The sequence below is a fragment of the Bombina bombina genome, chromosome 6 (genome assembly GCF_027579735.1).
Source record: "Bombina bombina isolate aBomBom1 chromosome 6, aBomBom1.pri, whole genome shotgun sequence".
NCBI lineage: Eukaryota > Metazoa > Chordata > Amphibia > Anura > Bombinatoridae > Bombina > Bombina bombina.
This window is the reverse complement of record NC_069504.1, coordinates 74,927,800-74,951,126: the sequence shown is the minus strand read 5'-3', so window position 1 is coordinate 74,951,126 and position 23,327 is coordinate 74,927,800. Positions and strand designations below refer to the sequence as shown.

The 23,327-nt window shown below is 41.2% G+C and overlaps 1 protein-coding gene across 1 annotated transcript in view; it reads right to left on the bottom strand.

The window, feature by feature from the left end:
- Window positions 1-732: 732 nt before the first annotated feature.
- Window positions 733-23,327, bottom strand: part of DHTKD1 (dehydrogenase E1 and transketolase domain containing 1) — a 169,380-nt gene continuing 146,785 nt past the window's right edge. The window contains exon 17 of the mRNA XM_053716471.1: window positions 733-936. Coding sequence (XP_053572446.1) covers window positions 835-936 — 102 coding nt within the window. The 3' untranslated portion in view covers window positions 733-834. The remainder of the gene's footprint in view (window positions 937-23,327) is intronic.

Genomic DNA, 23,327 nt, shown 5'->3' with positions numbered 1-23,327 from the left:
ATGTCACTAGCTCATGGACTCTTGCCAATTACATGAAAGAAAACATCATTTATGTAAGAACTTACCTAATAAATTCATTTCTTTCATATTGGCAAGAGTCCATGAGGCCCACCCTTTTTATGGTGGTTATGATTTTTTGTATAAAGCACAATTATTTCCAAATTTCCTTTGTTGATGCTTTCTACTCCTTTCTTTATCACCCCACTGCTTGGCTATTCGTTAAACTGAATTGTGGGTGTGGTGAGGGGTGTTTTTATAGGCATTTTGAGGTTTGGGAAACTTTGCCCCTCCTGGTAGGATTGTATATCCCATATGTCACTAGCTCATGGACTCTTGCCAATATGAAAGAAATGAATTTATCAGGTAAGTTCTTACATAAATTATGTTTTTAGTCCCTTTTAATTTGAAAAATTAGACTCTCTCATGCTCATTGAAGCTGGAGATAATTCATAACTAATTAGAAGCAATGCAGATTGAATCCTAATAAAGGAAGGTATAAAAATGTGCAGTATAGGTGGAAGTGACAGATACTTTGTTGTTGATAATATTCCAGTTATATATTCGATGCCTTTTTAGCAGACTTTATAATTGTAGGTGTTGGTTGTGTATCTCTAAGTAAACCAAGAACCTTTCCAGCAAACAAGCTACTTACCATCCAAACTTAACTAGAAATAAAATCACAAAAGTCACTTTGGTGTGGTTTTATCTGTATCATTGCAAAAATAAGGTGTGGACAATAGAAAGAACATCTTTAATTGACTAAAAATCTGACATCTTACAGCTGGAAAATAAAAGCAATACAATTATACAAAAAATGTTATAACACATTCAACATTATGCAAATGTTCTCCTGATTATATCCTCTTGCTGCTGTTTGTGTAAAGTTCCGATGCCGACAGCCGGTGCAGGAAGCGCAGGTCTGCTTGCAAGGCGCAACTGAAAGAAATAGTAAATTTATATAAAAAAGGGAACATTTCCAAATCAGAAATATGCACAGGCTTCCCTGCTTCTAATTTGATTTTATTGAGATCATTTGAAACATATTACAAAAAAGTAAGTAAGACTCTTTAGTATTAGTGCAAGTAATAAAATAAATACAGCATTGCTATGGATACTGAATGTACTTTTATATACCCATATTTCTATCCTATGTGTGGGGCATTATCTGTTGCAGAAGCTATGGCCCAAATGTATGAACCTGCTAGTGGAAAAAGTTCCCAGGTGCAGCATTTGCTACTTGTGTAATTCCACCCATTGTTCTAAAACAACCAACTGTGCAAAAGCAGGACATGTCAATCATCAGATCAAAGCCTGCACTGATTGGGGTACAAGGTCATACTGCGGCTTGGTAAATTTACTCCTATGGGGAGGGTGATGGAGGTTTTCTACAATATGGGAAAGGGGGGGGGGAGATCAGTCTCTTTCCACATGCAGTAAATATACTTTTTATTAATATCCATAAAAAAAAACATTTCATGTAAATAGAAACATTTTTTCTCCCCAAAGTTTTAAGGGATAGCAGAACAAATCCAATCAGCTGAATCTACTTTATGGAGCTTTCTGGCACCAGAATAATAGACAAAAAGAAAAATCAGAATTCCGGGTTTCCTTTGCAGCTTTCAAATAATCTTAAATTTCCAGTAAATTGAGAGGGGAAAAAGTCCAATATGAGTCAACATGACATAAGGATACTAGACAACTTGAAGAAAAATGACTATTATAGTGAGATCACAGATTGGAGCATCGTAGCTTTGGGACTTGCACTACTGAAATACACAGATTTTATGACTGACACTACAGAGCATCTCCTATTAACACTACTAGACACTTGGTAAATAAATATAAAACAATTCATAAATAATATAGCACATTAAGTTAGCACCTATTATTTTTTGCATAATATGCCTGATACAGATGTGGCCGAAAGTATTGCTACGCTTTTAGAAAAACGCACAATTTCCTCTGAACTAAGTAAAAATTGACAATAGTATTTGTTATCCAACATTCTTTATTTCAATTGCAATAAAACAGAAACGTCACTTTTGATTTATGACTCCACATCTTAAACAGTAAAACAAATGAGAAAATATTGGTACTCTTTACCAGAGTCGGATTTACAGCCGAGGTGTCTGTAGCCACCAAAATCTAAACCGCCCCCCACACACACACACTCCCGGTTCACATGTATGAACCTATATCTACAGCCTAAAACCTTATAGAATTATGTTGTTTGTTTTACAGCAGTTGCTAATTTTGAAACATAAAAGGCAGTCCATGATCTAGAACAAAACACTTCAGACAGTATTTGCTCAGTATGATTAGATTCCAGTCCGAACAGTATTTTAAAAAATATATAATTTATACAAGAAAGGTGCAGGTTGTCTAGACTGGGGCTTAATTTAGAAACTTTGCTGACCAAACCTGCAAATGTGCACAATCAACCAAGGGTCAGCTATTTGTTTAAAATGTGTTTATCCTGTGCAACAGCCCTGGCATTTTAGCAATACTATTCATACCTGTGGTATTTTATATGAAAGACTGCCCTCTGATGGTACTATCTGTCATTTTAATTTTGACAGCTGCTGCAGCTGATACATGCCCACTGTGCACTCAGAGCACTGCGTTATAGCGTACAAATAGTCACTCACTGTCACTCCCCATAAAAGAACCAACCCCCACACACTTACTCTCAGGCCACTCTGTCCGTATTCACTGGAGAAACGGACTGGACCAGCCAGCGTGGTGGCCATCTTTGTTTAGGGCAAAGTTATCTACTATAATGAGTGAGGGCAGAGCTGTGCAAAAAAGGCATATGGAGCAGAGAGACAGGTGCCCCTCTATGAAAGGCGCCTGTAGGCATATGCCTACTCTGCCTAATGGTAAATCCGGCACTGAGCACAACCTTTGACAATAACTGCAACCAATAACTTTTTGTAGCTCTTAATAAGATTTCTACTATTTTCGACTGGGATTTTGGCCTACTCTTTTTGAATAAACTGCTTCTGTTCCATCGAGTTTGATAGATGCCTTTTCCCAACTGCGAGTTTCAGCACTTTCCACAGATGTTCCAGAGTCTGGAATGGGATTCAGGTCTGGATTAATAAAAGACCACTTCAGAACGGTCCAATGTTTTCTTCTCAGCCATTCTTGGATGCTTTTTGAGGTATATATAAGTAAAGTGTGTGAGACAAAGTTTACCAATATATATCATCAACAGAGAAATTGAGGAGGATGCTCAGTGTAAATAAATCAATAATAATGTTTCTTTCATGTAATTAGCAAGAGTCCATGAGCTAGTGACGTATGGGATATACATTCCTACCAGGAGGGGCAAAGTTTCCCAAACCTCAAAATGCCTATAAATACACCCCTCACCACACCCACAAATCAGTTTTACAAACTTTGCCTCCCATGGAGGTGGTGAAGTAAGTTTGTGCTAGATTCTACGTTGATATGCGCTTCGCAGCAGGCTGGAGCCCGGTTTTCCTCTCAGCGTGCAGTGAATGTCAGAGGGATGTGAGGAGAGTATTGCCTATTTGAATTCAATGATCTCCTTCTACGGGGTCTATTTCATAGGTTCTCTGTTATCGGTCGTAGAGATTCATCTCTTACCTCCCTTTTCAGATCGACGATATACTCTTATATATACCATTACCTCTACTGATTCTCGTTTCAGTACTGGTTTGGCTTTCTACTACATGTAGATGAGTGTCCTGGGGTAAGTAAGTCAATACACCCTAAGGAGCACTCGCTTATCATAGATATATTAAACTTTTAATGTCTTATTAATTAAAATATATGAGGTATATCCCCAAAATCAAGACAAAACGAACAGAAAATGGTTAAAAAATGATATACAAAGTAACACCAATGTATATTGTACATCAGGTAATTATACCCCTCAATCAGCGATACAATGAGCGATACTAAATGCACATAAGGGTAAGAAAAAAACCCCAAGATCACTTATCAATATGAGAGACTAGGAGAGAAACATATCTAAATTAGAGGTAGGGACACGATCCCAATGGTTACAGCAATACCACTCTACCCAGCCCCACAGAACACAAGTTAAACTAAAGCATCAGTATCTAAAGTATATGTGGAACATTTTTCACACATATATCGAAACAATATACATCAGGTAGTGGTCGCCTGATGCGCATTTCTCCTCAGCTTCTTCAATGTTTTATGTTTTGTGTCATTATCCTGCTACAGGACCCAGGGCCTGCGACTGAGACACAGCTTTCTGACACTGGGTAGTATGTTTCTCTCAAGAATGTCTTGATAGTCTTCTGATTTCATAATGCGCTGCACAGATTCTAGGCACCCAGTGCCAGAGACATCAAAGCAACCCCAAAACATCACAGAGCCTCGTCCATGTTTCACGGTAGGGATGGTGTTCTTTTCTTTTTTCTTTCTGTAATTCTGGAGTTGTTTTGAAACTTTTGTTTTGTCTTTTCAAAGAACATTCTCCCAGAAGGAATGTGGCTTGTCAACAGGCAATTTGGCAAACTCCAGTGAGGCTTTTTTATGTTTGTTTCTTAAAACGTAAGGGTACGAATACTTTTGGCCACATCTGTATGTTGTATATTGGCCTTGCAATATTTATAATATACTTGAAAAGTTGATACTAGTCCCTACTAAACAATAATAAAATAAAACTGATCACTCTTGTAAATCTTTATGTTTAAGAGGACATAAAAAACATTCACCTAGATTACGAGTTTTGCGCTATACCGGGTGCGGAATGTACGCAATAAAATGAGCGGTCCCGCACTGTCCATATCGCTGCCATTACGAGTTACTGAAAAACCTCCTTGTGCTGTGCGTTATAGTATATTAAGTTCCATACCACACAAAAGCCAAGGGCTGAGTTTACGTTCTTATGCACGCTTTCCCCCATAGACATCAATCGGGAGAGAGTGTTAGAAAAAATCTAACACCTGCGATCGCAGAATGGCCGTAACGCAACCCCATTGATGTCTATGGGAAAAAGAAAGTTAAGTTTAAACCTAACACCCTAACATAAACCCCTAGTCTAAACACCCCTAATCCGCCGCTCCCCAACATCGCTGACACTAATAAAAGTGATTAACCCCTAATCCACCGCTCCCGACAATAATAAAAGTTATTAACCCCTAAACCGCTGGCCCCCACATGACAACTAATAAATAAACCTATTATCCCCTAAACCGTCAGCCCCCCACATTGCAAAACACTAAATTAAACTATTAACCCTTAAACCTAACACCCCCTAACTTTAAATAAAAACTTACAATATAACTTTCTTAAAATAAATAAAAACTTACCAGTGAAACAAAAACTAACATTAAACTGTAAATAAACCTAACATTACTATTCTAATAACATTTAAAAAAACAATTTAAAAAAACTAAACTACAAATTTAAATAAACCTAACATTACAAAAAATAATAAACTAAATTATAAAAATAAAAACAATTACACCTAATCTAATAGCCCTATAAAAATAAATACACACCTAACCTACAATACACTACCAATAGCCCTTAAAAGGGCATTTTGTAGGGCATTATGAAGCAATCAGCTCTTTTACCTAGAAAAAAATACAAAGTCCCCCCAACAGTAAAACCCCCACCCAACCAACCCCCCAAAATAAAAAACCTAAGTCTAAAAAAAACCTAAGCTACCCATTGCCCCTAAAGGGGCACTTGTATGGGCATTGCCCTTAAAAGGGCATTCAGCTCTTTTACAAGCCCAAAGCCCTAATTTAAAAAAAAAAAACTAAGACTAACCACAGAATATCTACTCACGGTTCCTGAAACCCCTAGCTTAGGTGTAATTCTTTTTATTTTTGATAATTTAGTTTATTTTTCTTAATTTAGTGTTTATTATTTTTTTAATGTTAGATTTTTTTTTTATCTTTTTCTTAGTATTAGGTTTATTTAAATCTGTAATTTAGTTTTTTTTTAATAGACGTGCAATTAGTTTCGGACGAATTTCAATTTCCGGTCGATTTGGAGATTCGAATGAATCCGAATTTCAGAATCGGCACCATAACTAAAATCCACAAAAATAAATAAATCCGTTTTCAAATTTTCTGATCTATTCTTTATTCATATTAAAATAAAAAATATTCCTATTCTAATACCCCGTTTTAAAAATAAAAAAACACCCCAAAATACAAAAACCCTAATTATTTGTAAAGTGCGGCTAATCACCCGTAAGGGTCTCAAGGCGCTGCTCATTTTATCAACCTCGGAAGGATGAAAGGCTGAGTGGACCTCGTCGGGGATCGAACCTGCAACCCTTGGGTTGCTACAGAGCTCAGCCACAGTGCCTTAGCATTCTGAGCTATCTACCAATAGCCCTTAAAAGGGCCTTTTGTAGGGAATTGCCCTAAAGTTAACAGCTCTTTTGCAAAAAAATAAAAACAAACACCCCCTAACATTACAAACCCCCACCCCCCAAACCCACAAATTAAAAAAACCTAACTAAAAATAAAACAAAAACTAATCTACCCATTCTCCTGAAAATGGCATTTGTATAACACAAACCCCAAAATCGGTACTCAGTTGCTGAAGTCCGGCGAAAGATCTTCATCCCAGCGGTGAAGCATCTTCATCCAGGCTGCTCCATCTTCATCCATCGCGGGACCGGCATCTTCTATCTTCCTTATCCCTGCAGAGGCGCAGCGGTCGGTGGATGCGCGGAGGTCCAGACGGAGTTCCATTGGTTCTGACGTGGAGGATCTCTTCATGCGATCGACCGCCGCACGCTGAAAATTGAATGCAAAGTACCCCTTTAACATTGGGGTACCGTTGCATTCCTATTGGCTGAAAATCAGCCAATAGGAATGAGAGCTGCTTAAATCCTATTGGCTGTTCAAACCAGGTTAAAATCCAAATTACAATGATCTGGTTAAAAGGAGAAACTTTGAAACCTCCTGTAATGAACTTCTGTTTATTCTGAACAAACCAAAAAGTGAAGGGTTAATATCAGTATAAGAACATCATTTCCTGTATAACAAAACACCCATAGTTCCCACCTTCTATTGCATAACACAGTTGCATAAAGATCTAAGGAAACTGCCAGGGAGACCCCTAATCTCAGGCCTAGGAGGGCCAAGGGAAAATGTGTGCAGATATATTGATTTTTTTCTGCAACCATTTTTAAGTTCATTGCCTTCCTATGTCCAAGACACGAATGATGTGTTGAAAAAATTGTACAATGTAAATATAAAGGAGAGTACCCTTTTAGTCAACCTTGATGTTGAGTCTCTGTAAGAGGCATGACTTTTTCTAAACATACTAACTTTGTTTTGAAATTGCTTGAATTTGTTTTAGAACACAACCTTTTTGTGTTTGATGGAAAATTTTACTGGCAAAAGAGAGGTACTGCAATGGGTGCCACATGTGCCCCCACCTGTGCTTGCCTACAACTAAGCTTTTGGGAGCAGACAGAGGTGTTTGGCCTTTTGGATAAATGGGTGGAGGCGCATGTGCTACCCTGGATTAGATTTATGGACGATGTACTGATCCTGGGGGATTGCAGAGAGGATGAGGTAAGGAGTTTATATCTATTCTGAATAACAATAAATACAATATATTCTTACAAAATATAAGTTATGGGGAGAGATTATATATTTCACCACTTAAGGTGAAAAAATAATTATTGATGTAGTCACATCTTATGGTGCAGACCCTCTGATAATAGATACTAAAGACTAATATAAAGATAGATATGGTATACAAAATTTCGACAAATTAAGTATAAAGAAAAGGGATTTCAGCACTCTTTTTTAGAAATAGTCTTGATTAAATTTATTTCAGAATAAAGATCTATAAATGGCGGACTCCAGCCCTATCAATGGGCAGAATACCTACACATCATAGACATACATTAAAAATGAAACAAAAAATCACACATGACTGGCCAGTCTTATAATCAATTTAGAATTTGGTATTGACAACCAAATAAAATCACATCGATGCAGCGTTAAACGTTACAAAAAACTTTCAAGCGATTATAACAATGTAGCAACAAATACATCAAGCAAATTGTTGCCACCTAAGGCAATCCCCCTTCCTAAGTATAATTTCAAAGCAGGTTATGCAGGTTATTAAATTGTTCCATTTAAAGTTGTTGCACCAATATTATTTTGCACCAGTTCAACAGAGCTAAAAAAGATGAAATGTACATTCACTTTACCATTTCCACGGCAGTGTCCATTAATAACTGTTGCTCTTACCACCAATGTGGGCCTTTATGCTCAATATATTCTTAACTTATAAGGTTAACAATATAGAGACATCCTACATAGACCTTAAGATTAAAAATCATAATGGTAATCTACTAACAGAGGTGTATCGGAAAAGTACAGCAACAAATAACTTGCTACATGCCGATAGTCACCATCCAAAAGCTCTTAGCGATGGCATTCCTGTGGGACAGTTCCTTCGACTGAAGGGGAACTGCTCCACAGAAGCTGCGTTTGAACGACAAGCTAAAGAGATGGCCCAACGATTTAGGGGCAGAGGCTACTCTAATAGGCAGATCAAAAAAGCCTGGGTAAGAGCTAGGAAAACCTCTAGACAGGAACTTTTTAATGGTAAGGAAAAGGATTCAGGTTCTAGTGAAACCAGGCTAATAACTAAATATAACAGTCATTTGAGGAAAAACAAAGCCATTTTACAAAAAAACTGGCATATCCTCTTGAATGATAGGTCGCTACAGGGAATTGTTTCAGAGTACCCATTACTAACAGCAAGGAGGGCCCTGGACCTTAAAGATAAACTTGTACATAGTGAGTTTCAGAGGAGTAAGCTAGAACTGGCTACAAGCCAGGCAGGAAAGGGTAGGCAGTCACCCGTGTGGAAACTGCACATACTGAGGTCATGTGACCAAAACTAAAACAATTAGCACTGAACAGAGTAAAGTGTATAAAATTAAACAATGGATCACATGTAAGACCATAGGGGTTATCTACCCTTTAAAATGCTCATGCCCCCTTTTCTATGTTGGCAAAACGAAAAGGGAGTTCAAGGAGAGAATTAAAGAGCACAGAAATGACATTAAAAACAATGACAAAGATAGTCCAATTGCACGACACTTTTCTGAACATCATAACTCTAATTATGCAAATAACAGGGATTGAATATATACCAGCAAAACGGAGAGGTGGTAATCTGGATAGGTTATTCCTCCAACTTGAGACCAAATGAATGTAATACTTTAAATACATTGTCTCCCTTTGGTCTAAATTAAAAACTTGAATTTGGCATTTTTTTATGAGAAATGTGAAAAATATGTAGCAATGTTAGTCTGGAGAGAGAGAGAAAAAAAATGACAAAATGAAGTGTAATATAGTATTGTTGCCATGACCTATTGCAGGTACTAATGCTGTGTAAAATCTAAATCATAATAATTTAAATGGTTTGCAGTAGTTATTGTAAATAATGGTTTTAATTCACATGATGGTTGTATACAATTGACCAATCACAGCGGTAAGGTGCACATAAAGAGTCACCGCTTTTGAAGAGGAGTATCTGATGAAGCAGTAAGCCAGCCCAGTTATGGGAAGGGCGAAATGCATCATTCTGGTGTAATGTTTGATTAACCACGAGCTGCAAGGTTTTGATTAAACCTACAAAGGAGCTGCACACACAGATAAGTGATCCAGGCATAACCGGCAAGGATGAAAAAGTCAACCGATTATATATTATAGTGATTATAAGGTATCCTGTTCTCATGACAGTGGATGAGCTGTAAGCATACAAATGGAAGCAGCGTTGTCTGCATTGTTTTGCAAAAGAAAGGAAAGTCCTTTTTACACTGACTTTTTAACCCTTTCCCACATGGGTGCTAAGCTGATCTAAGGTTTTTTTTTTTACAGTGCCCCAAGACTAACACAGTTGGAAAGGTTAGGCGATTACCTTTCCAACGGTGGGTCTTGGGGGTCTGTAGCTGCTTAGATGCCTGAGTTACAGGCTTCTAAGCAGCATGCCCCCTTTCCCTATTCTTGTCATTGTCTACAGTAAATAAAGTTGCGCAGAGACATAATCACGTCATTGTGCGTGACGTCACCGCGCAAAAGTGAAGCCCCAGCGATGCCCGTCAGTATACAGGCCCGATCGCCAGTATAGGAGCGGGAGGGAGCCCCAGATCTCCCTCAAGGTGGGAAAGTGTTAGAGACGGCTCTGAGCCATCGTTAGCACCTGAGTGAGAAACTCTGCGATGGCTCAGAGCTGTCGTTAGCACTTAAAGGGTTAAAGTTGCAGTAACCCTGTGAAACCGGATAAGTGCCTGCTTGCATTGCCATAGTTTTAAAGGATTCTGGAGCGTGTTGTTAACACTAAGTGCCCAGTGACTCTGAGTGGACTGATATGTTTGCTACTTTGAGAGTGTGCTGTGGCAGTTGTGCTCTCTGTAGCAATCATGCTAACCCTCTATGTGTTTATGCATATGAATGTGTTTCAAGCTTTTACCTTGTTCTTACTAGCAGCAATTGCTGTTATCTGTTAAAACTTTGTTGCAATCTGCTAGGTTGATACACAGTATTATTGGTTTCTGTAATTAATCTAAAACATCCAGAAGTGCACACGTGATATATACACAAAAAACAAAATTTATGCTTACCTGATAAATTTCTTTCCGGGCATGGAGAGTCCACGAATTCCAATTACTAGTGGGATATTCAACTTCTGGCCAGTAGGAGGAGGAAAAGAGTACCCCAGCAGAGCTGTTAAGTGTCGCTTCCCTTTATCCCCAGTCATTCAGCCGAAGGAAAATGGAAAAAGATGATAACACAAAGGTATAGAGGTGCCTGAGGTCTCAAAACTAGCCATCGTAAATGTTAAGGGCAGGTTGTGGACTCTCCATGCCCGGAAAGAAATTTATCAGGTAAGCATACATTTTGTTTTATTTCCAATGGCATGGAGAGTCCTCAAATTCCAATTACTAGTGGGAACCAATACCCAAGCTAGAGGACAAATATGGAAAGGGAGGGAAAATAAGACAGGCGGACCTAAACCGAAGGCACCACTGCTTGAATAGCCCTTCTCCCAAAAGAAGCCTCCGCCCAGGCAAAAGTATCAAATTTGTAGAATTTGGAAAAAGTATGAAAAGAAGACCAAGTGGCCACCTTGCAATTTTGCTCTACCGAAGCTTAATTTTTAAAAGCCCAGGAAGAGGAAACAGCCCTAATGGAATGAGCCGTAATTCTCTCAGGAGGCTGCTGTCCAGCTGTCTCATAAGCGAACCGGATAACACTTCTCAACCAGAGAGTAAGAGTAGTAGAAGTGGCCTTTTGACCCTTACCAGCAAAAACAACGAACAAGGCAGACGATTGCCAAAAATCTTTAGTAGCTTGTAAATAGAATTTGAGAGCATGCACAACATCCAGATTGTGTAACAGACGTTCCTTCTGAGAAGAAGGATTCAGACAAAAAGATACCACCTTAGGAAGAAATCCCAATTTAGTACGAAGGACCGTCTGCATGAAAAATAAGATAAGGGGCTCATACTGCAGAGCCGAAAGTTCGGAAACTATGAGCAGAAGAAATAGCAAGTAGAAACAACACTTTCCACGATAACAACTTAATATCAACCGAATGCATAGGCTCAAACTGAGCCTTCTGCAAAACTTTAAGAACTAGGTTAAGGCTCCAAGGAGGAGCAACAGGTTTAAACACAGACCTGATTCTGATAAAAGCCTGAACAAAAGATTGAACACCTGGTATATCTGCCAGACTCTTGTTCAAGAGAATAGACCGTGCAGAAGTCTGACCCTTCAAAATACTGACTGACAAACCTTCTCCAGGCCGTCCTGAAGAAAGGAAAGAATGCGAGGAACCCTCACTCAACTCCAAGAGAAATTCTTATATTCACACCAATATAAATATTTACACCATACCTTATGGTAAATCTTATGAGTAACTGGCTTACGAGCCTGAAGCATAGTATCAATAACTTTCTTGGAAAACCCACGTCTAGCCAAGACTAGGTGTTCAATCTCCAAGCAGTCAGCTTCAGAGAAGCTAGATTTGGGTGGAGGAAGGGACCCTGAATCAGAAAGTCCCTCCTCAGAGGCATCTTTCAAGGGGGAAGAGATGACATCTTCACCAGATCCTGCGAGGCCAGACAGGAGCTATTAGAATCATCAACGCCTTCTCCTGCTTGATACAAGCAATGACTCGAAGAAGGAGAGCAAACGGGGGAAACAGGTACGCCAGACTGACGATTCAAGGCACCACCAGAGCATCTATTAGAACGACTTGAGGATCTCTTTATCTTGAACCGTACTATGGAAGCTTTGCGTTCAGACGAGACGCCATCAGATCCAATTCTGGAACCCCCAACCTGAGAGTTATAATTGTGAAAACCTCTGGGTGGGGAGCCCACTCCCCAGGATGAAAGGTCTGCCTGCTCAGAAAATTTGCTTACCAGTTGTTCACCCCTTGGATGTGGATGGCAGAGAGGAAACAATGGTGAGACTCTGCCCACTCTATGATGCGAGTCACCTCCTTCATTGCTAAGGAGCTCCAAGTGCCTCCCTGGTGATTGATGTATGCCACTAAGGTGATATTGTCCGACTGGAATCTGATAAACCGGACTAAAGTTAGTTGAAAAATTGCTCTCAATTCCAGAATGTTTATGGGGAGCAAAGACTCCTTTCGAGTTCAAAGACCCTGAGTCTTCAGAGAACTCCAAACAGCTCCCCAGCCTAAAAGGCTGGCGTCCGTGGTTAATATCACCCAGGATGGTCTCAGGAAGCATATACCCTTAAATAAATGATCCTGCGAGATCCACCACACTAGAAAATCTCTTGATAGGGTATCCAGAACTATTCTTTCAGATAGGTCCAAGTGGTCTCCGTTCTATTGCCTGAGCATGCATAACTGTAGTGGTCTCAGATGGACCCGAGCAAACGGAATGATGTCCATAGACGCAACCATCATACCAATTACCTCCATAGATTTTCTGACCTCCATTAGAAAAATCTTCATGGATAGAGAATCTATAATTGTTCCCAAGAAACACACCCTGATGTCGGGAACTAGGGAACTCTTTTCCAAATTCACTTTCCACCAGTGGAAGCGAAGAATAGATAACAGCATCTCTGTCTGAGATTTCGCTTACTGAAAAGATGGCGCTTGTACCAAGATGTCATCCAGGTAAGGTGCCACCGCTATACCTTGAGATCTGACCACCGCCAGCAAGGCCCCCAGGCCCTTCGTAAAGATTTGAGGGGCCATGCCAAGGAAAAAAAGGAGAGACATAAACTGGAAATATAAGACCAGAAATGCAAACTAAAGGAATTGATGGTGTTCCCTGTGAATGGGAATATGTAGATACAGATCCTTCAGGTCTATGGTCATCATAAATTGACCTTCCTGTACCAATGGAAGGATGGAACGAATAGTTTCTATCTTGAAGGATGGAACCTTGAGAAATTTGTTGAGACACTCAAGGTCTAGAATTGGCCGAAAGGTTCCCTCCTTTTTGGAGACTACAAAACAGATTTGAATAGAATCCTAGACCCCGTTCCTTTACAGGAACTGGAACAATCATTCCCAGAGTAGATTGGTCTCTTACACAGTTTAAGAAGGCCTCTCTGTTCACCTGGTTTGCAGATAACCTTTTCACAGCAGATAACCTTGACAGAAGAAATCTGCTCCTGGGGGACAAGACTTGAAGCCTATTTTGTATCTCTGAGATACTATTTTCAAGGCCCAAGGACATTGCGTATCCAAGCCTCTCGAAAAAGAAACAGCCTTCCCCCCACTTGATCTAAAACAGAATCGGGGGTGGCCCCTTCATGACGATTTGGACTCAGTAGAAGGTATCTTGGTTTGCTTTCCCTTATTCCAAGGTTGACCGGACCTCCAAGAGGTTCTGGATTGCTCCGGCTTGGAAGAGGAAAGAAAAGACCTCTGTCCTTTGAAATTACGAAAGGAACGAAAAAAAATAGAATTCTGGCGACCCTTAGGTCTATTATTTTTGTTTTGCGGTAAGAAAAATCCCTTTCTACCTGTAATTTCGGAAATTATCTCTGCCAGACCAGGACCAAATAAAGTCTTAGCTCTGTAAAGTAAAGAAGTTTAGACTTAGACATCTGCCAACCAAAATTTTAACCACAGAGCCCTGCGAGCTAAAACAGCAAGGTTAGAAATCTTGGCTCCTAGTCTAAGCACTTGCATGTTTGCATCACAAATGAAAGTATTTTCCATCTTAAGAGTATCACACCAATAAGATGCCACCCACACTACCGTAGCAATACTTGCAACAGGTTGCCACTACAATCCCTGATGAATGTACATCCTTGAAGGAACAACTATCCTCATTAGGAATAGTAGTTCTTTTGGCTAAAGTAGAAATAGCTCCTTCTACCTTGGGCACTGTGCGCTACTAGTCCCATTCCTGAGCTATAATTTCCCTCATACGGTCTGGAACCAGAAACACTTCCACTGACAAAGGAACCTCATATACTCTATTGAGTTTACTAGACACTTTTGGATTCTCAGCGACAGCTGAATCTGAGTCATCCAAAGTAGCAAGTACCTTCAGAAGTAACCGGAGGTGTTCAAGTTTAAATCAAAAATTAACCTCCTCTGAGTCTGTAAATTTCTCCGCTATAGAGTCAGAATCTGAGATTTCACCCTCAGACGCTACTGAGGTATCCTCATCCTCAGATAATTAGGATAGACTGACTAATGCCTTAGCAGAATCAGAACCCTTACCCAGAGAAATATGTTTAGACTTCCTTTTCTTCTTATCAGTAACTGGGAAAGCTGACAAAGCTGCAGAAACCGTAGAAGTGATTCATGCAACAAAATCCCCTGGTAAATAGACGCCCCAAGTAGGAGGTTGAGAGGAACCGAAGGGCACTGCCTGAGAAGCTTGAGACTTCTGAGGGGAAAGCTTAGGCATTGCTAGGACAACACTATCCTGAGAGACAGGGGGCTCAGAGAGAGACATCTTATCTTTAAACATTAAAATTTTATTTAAACATGTAGAGCAAAACTGCACCGGAGGAATTATTTTAGCCTCCAAGCAAAGTAAACATTTATCAAATGACTAATTTTCAATATTAGTGTCCATAATTGGGTTTTGGTTCCTTTAACAACAATTAAGGAAAAAGATCCCAATATAAATACATTTGTATTGCCTTATATACAACAAATACAAGAATACCAGTTAACTTATGCACCTCAGCTCTGCTGAGGTCTTACCCTTCCAGAAGGTTATCCCACTGGCACTAAAACCAGACACACCCAGAATAAATGTCCTCCAAGATTACACTTCCTTAGGCAATCTGTATCACCGGAGCTGCAACCCACTCTAAAAAAACTCTGTAGACTAGAGCTGTCACCTCCGCACTAGCCACGGCCAAACTCCGATCTGATCGAAGAAGCCGAAAACCAGAAGTGCAGAGGAGCGGTCACATAACTGCAACAAAGAAAACTGGGCCACCGTGCTAAATAGAAACGGCGTGAAAAAAAAGAGGCAGAGAGCTGTAACAGCGAGTGGAATATACAGTAGTGAGCTGTCAATGACTATCTAAAAAAAAAACGAATTTATGTTTACCTGATAAATTTCTTTCTCCTACGGTGTATCCGGTCCACGGCTTCATCCTTACTTGTGGGATATTCTCATTCCCTACAGGAAATGGCAAAGAGAGCACACAGCAAAGCTGTCCATATAGCCCCCCCCCTCTAGCTCCGCCCCCCAGTCATTCAACCGACGGTTAGGAGAAAAAGGAGAACCATAGGGTGCAGTGGTGACTGTAGTGTTCAAAAAAAATATATAAACCTGACTAAATGCCAGGGCGGGCCGTGGACTGGATACACCGTAGGAGAAAGAAATTTATCAGGTAAACATAAATTCTGTTTTCTCCTACATTGGTGTATCCGGTCCATGGCTTCATCCTTACTTGTGGGAACCAATACCAAAGCTTTAGGACACGGATGAAGGGAGGGAACAAGTCAAGTAACCTAAACGGAAGGCACCACTGCTTGTAAAACCTTTCTCCCAAAAATAGCCTCCGAAGAAGCATAAGTATCGAATTTGTAAAATTTGGCAAATGTATGCAGAGAAGACCACGTCACTGCCTTACAGATCTGTTCAACAGAAGCCTCATTCTTGAAAGCCCATGTGGAAGCCACAGCTCTAGTAGAGTGAGCTGTAATTCGTTCAGGAGGCTGCCGTCCGGCAGTCTCATAAGCCAATCGGATGATGCTTTTTAGCCAGAAGGAAAGAGAGGTAGCAGTAGCTTTCTGACCTCTCCTTTTACCAGAATAGACGACAAACAAGGATGATGTCTGTCTGAAATCCTTTGTTGCTTCTAGATAGAATTTGAATGCACAAACCACATCTAGATTGTGTAACAAACGTTCCTTTTTAGAATCTGGATTAGGACACAGAGAAGGAACAACTATTTCCTGGTTAATATTTCTATTAGAAACCACTTTTGGAAGAAAACCAGGCTTGGTACTTAAAACTACCTTATCTGTATGAAACACTAGATAGGGTGAATTACACTGCAAAGCAGACAATTCAGAAACTCTTCTAGCAGAAGAAATAGCAACCAAAAACAAAACTTTCCAAGATAGTAACTTAATATCTATGGAATGTAAAGGTTCAAACGGAACCCCTTGAAGAACTGAAAGAACTAAATTTAGACTCCAAGGAGGAGTCACAGGTCTGTAGACAGGCTTGATTCTGACTAACGCCTGAACATCTGGCACGGCTGCCAGACGTTTGTGCAACAAGACAGACAGAGCAGATATCTGTCCTTTTAGAGAACTAGCTGACAGACCTTTCTCCAATCCCTCTTGGAGAAAGGAAAGTATCCTTGGAATCCTAATTTTACTCCATGAGTAACCCTTGGATTCGCACCAACAGAGATATTTCTGCCATATCTTATGGTAAATTCTCCTGGTTACAGGCTTTCTAGCCTGAACCAGAGTATCTATAACTGATTCCGAAAACCCACGCTTAGATAGAATCAAGCGTTCAATCTCCAAGCAGTCAGTTGCAGAGAAACTAGGTTTGGATGTTCGAATGGGCCACTAGAAGGTCCTGTCTCAAAGGTAGCTTCCATGGTGGAGCCGAAGACATATTCACCAGGTCTGCATACCAAGTCCTGCGTGGCCACGCAGGAGCTATTAGGATTACCGAAGCCTTCTCCTGTTTGATCCTGGCTACTAGCCTGGGGAGGAGAGGAAACGGTGGAAAGACATAAGCTAGATTGAACGACCAAGGCGCCACTAAGGCATCTACCAATGTCGCCTTGGGATCCCTGGACCTGGACCCGTAGCGTGGAACCTTGGAGTTCTGCCGAGATGCCAGCAGATCCAGATCTGGAATGCCCCATAGCTGAGTTAACTGGGCAAAAACCTCTGGGTGAAGTTCCCACTCCCCCGGATGGAAAGTCTGACGACTCAGATAATCCGCTTCCCAGTTGTCTACACCTGGGATGTGAATTGCTGATAGGTGGCAAGAGTGATCCTCTGCCCAATTGATGATCCTGGATACCTCCCTCATCGCCAGGGAACTCCTTGTTCCCCCTTGATGATTGATGTACGCTACAGTCGTCATGTTGTCCGACTGAAATCTTATGAATTTGGCCTCCGCTAGTTGAGGCCATGCCAGGAGCGCATTGAATATCGCTCTCAGTTCTAAAATGTTTATCGGGAGAAGAGATTCTTCCCGAGACCATAGACCCTGAGTTTTCAGGGAGTCCCAGACCGCGCCCCCAGCCTAAGAGACTGGCGTCGGTCGTGACAATGACCCATTCTGGTCTGCGGAAACTCATTCCCTGAGACAGGTGATCCTGAGACAACCACCAGAGGAGCGATTCTCTGGTTTTCTGGTCCATTTGTATCTGGGGAGACAAATCTGCATAATCCCCATTCCACTGTTTGAGCATGCACAGTTGCAGTGGTCTTAAATGAATTCGGGCAAATGGAACCACGTCCATTGTCGCAACCATTAGTCCTATTACCTCCATGCACTGAGATATGGAGGGCTGAGGGATGGTTTGAAGAACTTGACAAGTGTTTAAAAGTTTTAACTTCCTGACCTCTGTCAGAAAGATCTTCATTTCTACCGAGTCTATTATTGTTCCCAGGAAGGGAACCCTTGTGGATGGAGACAGGGAACTCTTTTCTACGTTCACCTTCCAACCGTGAGACCTTAGAAAGGCTAGAACAATATCCGTATGAGCCTTCGCTTTGTGGAAGGACGACGCCTGAATTAAGATGTTGTCTAGGTAAGGTGCTACCGCAATGCCCCTTGGCCTTAGCACTGCTAGAAGGGACCCTAACACCTTTGTGAAAATTCTTGGGGCAGTGGCCAATCCGAAGGGAAGAGCCACAAACTGAAAATGCTTGTCCAGGAAGGCGAACCTTAGGAACTGATGGTGAACTTCGTGGATTGGAATATGCAGGTATGCATCCTTTAGGTCCACGGTAGTCATGTATTGACCCTCCTGGATCATAGGTAGAATTGTTCGAATTGTTTCCATTTTGAACGATGGAACTCTGAGGAATTTGTTTAGAATTTTTAAGTCCAGAATTGGCCTGAACGTTCCCTCCTTTTTGGGAACTACAAACAGGTTTGAGTAAAAACCCAGTCCCTGTTCTGCTTTTGGAACTGGATGTATCACTCCCATTTTTAAAAGGTCTTCTACACAATATAAGAATGCCCGTCTTTGTCTGGTCTAAAGACAAGCGAGACATGTGAAACCTTCCCTTTGGAGGAAGGTCCTTGAATTCTAGGAGATACCCCTGAGAGACAATCTCTATCGCCCAGGGGTCTGGGACATCTCTTGCCCAAGCCTGAGCAAAGAGAGAGAGTCTGCCCCCTACTTGATCCGGTCCCGGATCGGGGGCTATCCTTTCATGCTGATTTGGTAGCAGGAGCAGGCTTTTTGGCCTGTTTCCCCTTGTTCCAGCCTTGCAATGGTTTCCATGCTGGTTTGGGCTGGGATGCGTTACCCTCTTGTCTAGAGGCTGTAGAGCTAGGAGCCGGTCCGTTCCTGAAATTACGAAAAGAACGAAAATTAGACTTATTTTTTGCTTTGAAAGGTCTATCCTGTGGAAGGGCATGGCCCTTTCCCCCAGTGATGTCTGAAATAATCTCTTTCAATTCTGGTCCGAATAGGGTCTTACCCTTGAAAGGAATATTAAGTAATTTTGTTTTGGACGACACATCCACCGACCAAGATTTTAGCCAAAGCGCTCTGCACGCCACTATTGCAAAACCTGAATTTTTCGCCGCTAGTTTAGCTAATTGAAAAGCGGCATCTAAAATAAAGGAATTAGCCAACTTCAGTGCGTGAATTCTGTCCATGACTTCATCATATGGAGTCTCCTTCTGGAGCGAATTTTCGAGTTCATCGAACCAAAAAGACGCCGCTGTGGTGACAGGAATAATGCACGAAATTGGTTGAAGAAGGAAACCTTGCTGAACAAAGATTTTCTTAAGCAACCCTTCTAATTTTTTATCCATAGGATCTTTGAAAGCGCAACTGTCTTATATTGGTATAGTTGTGCGTTTAGCTAACGTTGAAACTGCCCCCTCTACCTTAGGGACCGTCTGCCATGCGTCCCTTCTGGGGTCAACAATGGGGAACATTTTCTTAAATATAGGAGGGGGAACAAAAGGTACACCTGGCTTCTCCCACTCCTTAGACACTATATCCGCCACCCTCTTGGGTATCGGAAACGCATCAGAGTGCACTGGGACCTCTAAAAATTTGTCCATTTTGCACAATTTCTCTGGAATCACCAAAGGATCACAATCATCAAGTGTCGCTAGCACCTCCTTAAGTAGAGCGCGGAGGTGTTCTAGCTTAAATTTGAATGCAATGGTATCAGGCTCTGCCTGCTGAGAAATTTTCCTGTGTCAGAAATTTCCCCCTCAGACAGGCCCTCCCTCATCGCCAACTCAGATTGATGTGAGGGCACCACAGATAAATTATCCTCTGCGTCTGCTTGCTCATCCTCTGTATTTAAAACGGAGCAATCAAGCTTTCTAGGAAAAGCTGGCAGCTTGGATAAAAAGGCTGCTAGAGAATTATCCATTACTGCTGCTAATTGCTGCATAGTAACAGCCATTGGAGTGCTAGATGTACTAGGTATCGCTTGCGTGGGCAAAGCTGGTGTTGACACAGAAGGAGAGGATAATGAACTATCCCCACTACCTTCATTTAAAGAATCATCTTGGGCAACATCTTTAAATGTGACAGTACTGTCCTTTATCTGTTTGGACGCTATGGCACACTTCACACATACATTTAATGGGGGAACCACCTTGGCCTTTATACACACAGAACATAGGCTATCTGAAGGCACAGACATGTTAGACAGACTTAGGTAAAACTTTAATGCAATAAAAATTATTTTATACCAAACCGTTACTGTCTCTTTAAATAATAAAAGTACACACTTTATTACTGAAACGACAGAAAAACATCAAAGAAATATCCGATCTTTATGAATTTTTCACCACAGTGTCTTAATGCTTTGAAAGTATTGCACACCAATTTTCAGACAAATTAACCCTTTAATGCCCAAACCGGAGCTAATAATAGCAATTAACCGGTTAAAAACACTACAGTCCCATGCCACAGTCTTTACTGCAGCGTTTACCTTCCTTAGGGGTTATTCAAATAAGTAATAAGTCTCTCTGAAGTTCTTTTCCAAGCCTCTGGACACTCCACGTGAAGCTGCATGAACTGCCTAGTGAAAAGCAATTGCGCAACTGAGGCACGAAAATGAGGCCTCCTCCCTCTGCATTCCAGAGTGAAGGGGCCTTTCTGACAAGATTAGGTGTCTAAACAACTGCCAGGCGTAATATAATTCCCCAAAAGTGTTTCAAAGTCTGAAAAACACTTAAAACGTCACATAAACATGTTAAAAAGAAATCGACTTAGCCCACAATAGTGTCAACCAGCATAGAGCCCTAGTTATAAGCCTTAATTCTGTCATTGAGTCTAAGAAAATGGCTTACCTATCCCAGAAGGGATAACTGACAGTCTTCTAGCATTACTTGGTCTTGTTAGAAAAATGACTGATCATACCTTAAGCAGATAAGCCTGCAAACTGTTCCCCCCAACTGAAGTTCTCTGGTTTCAACAGTCCTGCGTGGGAACAGCAATGGATTTTAGTTACTGGTGCTAAAATCATACTCCTCTTTTAACAGAAATCTTCATCACTTTCTGTTGTAGAGTAAATAGTACAAACCGGCACTATTTTAAAATAACAAACTCTTGATAGAAGAAATAAAAACTACAACTAACACCACATACTCTTTACCATCCCCGTGGAGATGCTACTTGTTCAGAGCGGCAAAGAGAATGACTGGGGGGCGGAGCTAGAGGGGGGGGGCTATATGGACAGCTTTGCTGTGTGCTCTCTTTGCCATTTCCTGTAGGGAATGAGAATATCCCACAAGCAAGGATGAATCCGTGGACCGGATACACCAATGTAGGAGAAATGAGCGCCCCACAGTCTCATAGGTCTTTCTATACACTGTCCAAGCCCCAATCAATAAAAGGATGCCCTCCTTTAGCCTCACAAAACCAGCAGTGCCCTGAAAGAAATTATTTTCCTCAGAATTATTTCCACAAAAAGGATTAACCTATAAGTGCCGATACCTTCTAACCTAAAAGGGAAAAATACCCATAAAAGGGTTAAAAGTCTTTAGACCCCAGGCAAAGAGAATGACTGGGGATTATGGGAAGGGACACTTAACAGCTCTGCTGGGGTGCTCTTTGACCCCCTCCTGCTGGCCAGGAGTTGAATATCCCACTAGTAATTGGAATTCGTGGACTCTCCATGCCATAGGAAAGAAATAAAAGTAATTAATTTAGCTCTGGTGCAACCTGTGTCATACTTTAAGCGTTGATTTTACATCACAGCTTCTTTTCTTATATATTAATGTTTTATCAGTCTGGATAAGTCCTGCAGATGGAAATTTGAGGCGGTAACAAGAGAGGAGAGCAGGAGGTCATGAGACAATATCTTCTATACTTATTAGGAAGGTCACATCAGCTATTCAATATTATTATATACAAAGGAAGAATGCACAAAAAAACCCTTAAAATATGCTTACCTGATCATTTTTTTTTCCGACGGGAAGAGTCCACAGCTGCATTCATTACTTTTGGGAATTCAGAACCTGGCCACCAGAGGAGGCAAAGACACCCCAGCCAAATGCTTAAATATCTCCCCCACTTCCCTCATCCCCCAGTCATTCTGCCGATAGAACAAGGAACAGTAGGAGAAATATCAGGGTGAAAATGGTGCCAGAAGAAACAAAAAATAAGGCCGCCACCTATGAACAACGCGGGCGGGGAGCTGTGGACCTCTTCCCGTCAGAAGACGAGAAAAATTATCAGGTAAGCATAATTTAAGTTTTTCTTCTTAAACGGGAAGAGTCCAAAGCTGCATTCATTACTTTTGGGAAAACAATACCCAAGCTATAGAGGACACTGAATGCAAAACGGGCGGGTACAAAGGCGGCCCCTTCTGAGGGCACCATAGCCTAAAACTCCCGACAGAAAAAAACTGATTCACGAGAAGCCAAGGACAAAAAGGAAGAAGGCAGAGATAACTGCCCAACAGTTAAAGCCAGCCCTTGCTAGAGACTGCTCAGGTTATCAGACTCGACCGAGCCAAAAGCCTCTGAGGAGACAAATTCACCCAGCCCACAAAAATAAACTCACCCCCGATCAAAAGAAAGGGAAAATATCTTCATTGCCCCAGCGGGGAAGAAAAGACCCTCCTTTTAACTACAGTAAAGGCATGGCACAAGAAATCCATCCCTACACACTGACATCCTGCACACAAGGCAGGGGGAACAAACCCACTAAACAGAGGAATAAAAAATACCTCCAAGCACCAGGTGGATACTATGGAATGTCAAATTTGCCCCCAAAGGGAGGGAAAGCAAAGCCAGAACTTAACAGCTTGCTAGCACACAATCAAGGTGCAACTGGCTGCAGTTGATTTCAAACTGCAAACCTTCCGCTCATTAGACAGCTATGCTAACCATCAGGCTTACTACAGCGGGGCTGAATCGTAAAGCTGTAGACAAGCTCAAAAGGACATTACCGAAAGAAAAAACATCCGATCACTAAGGCCAGCCCAGTAAGTAGTCTTAATCTCCTTGCAAGAGAGAACAGAGGACGTCCCGAAAAAGGGAAACTGGGCTGTCCCGAATCAGTCCTAAGGGATCTGAATACAGACCCCAAAATGTCAAGTAAAAAACAGGACAAAAACCCGGGAACCCAAAAACTCAGAGCCGGCTCAAATATTTAATAACCCCTTAGGAA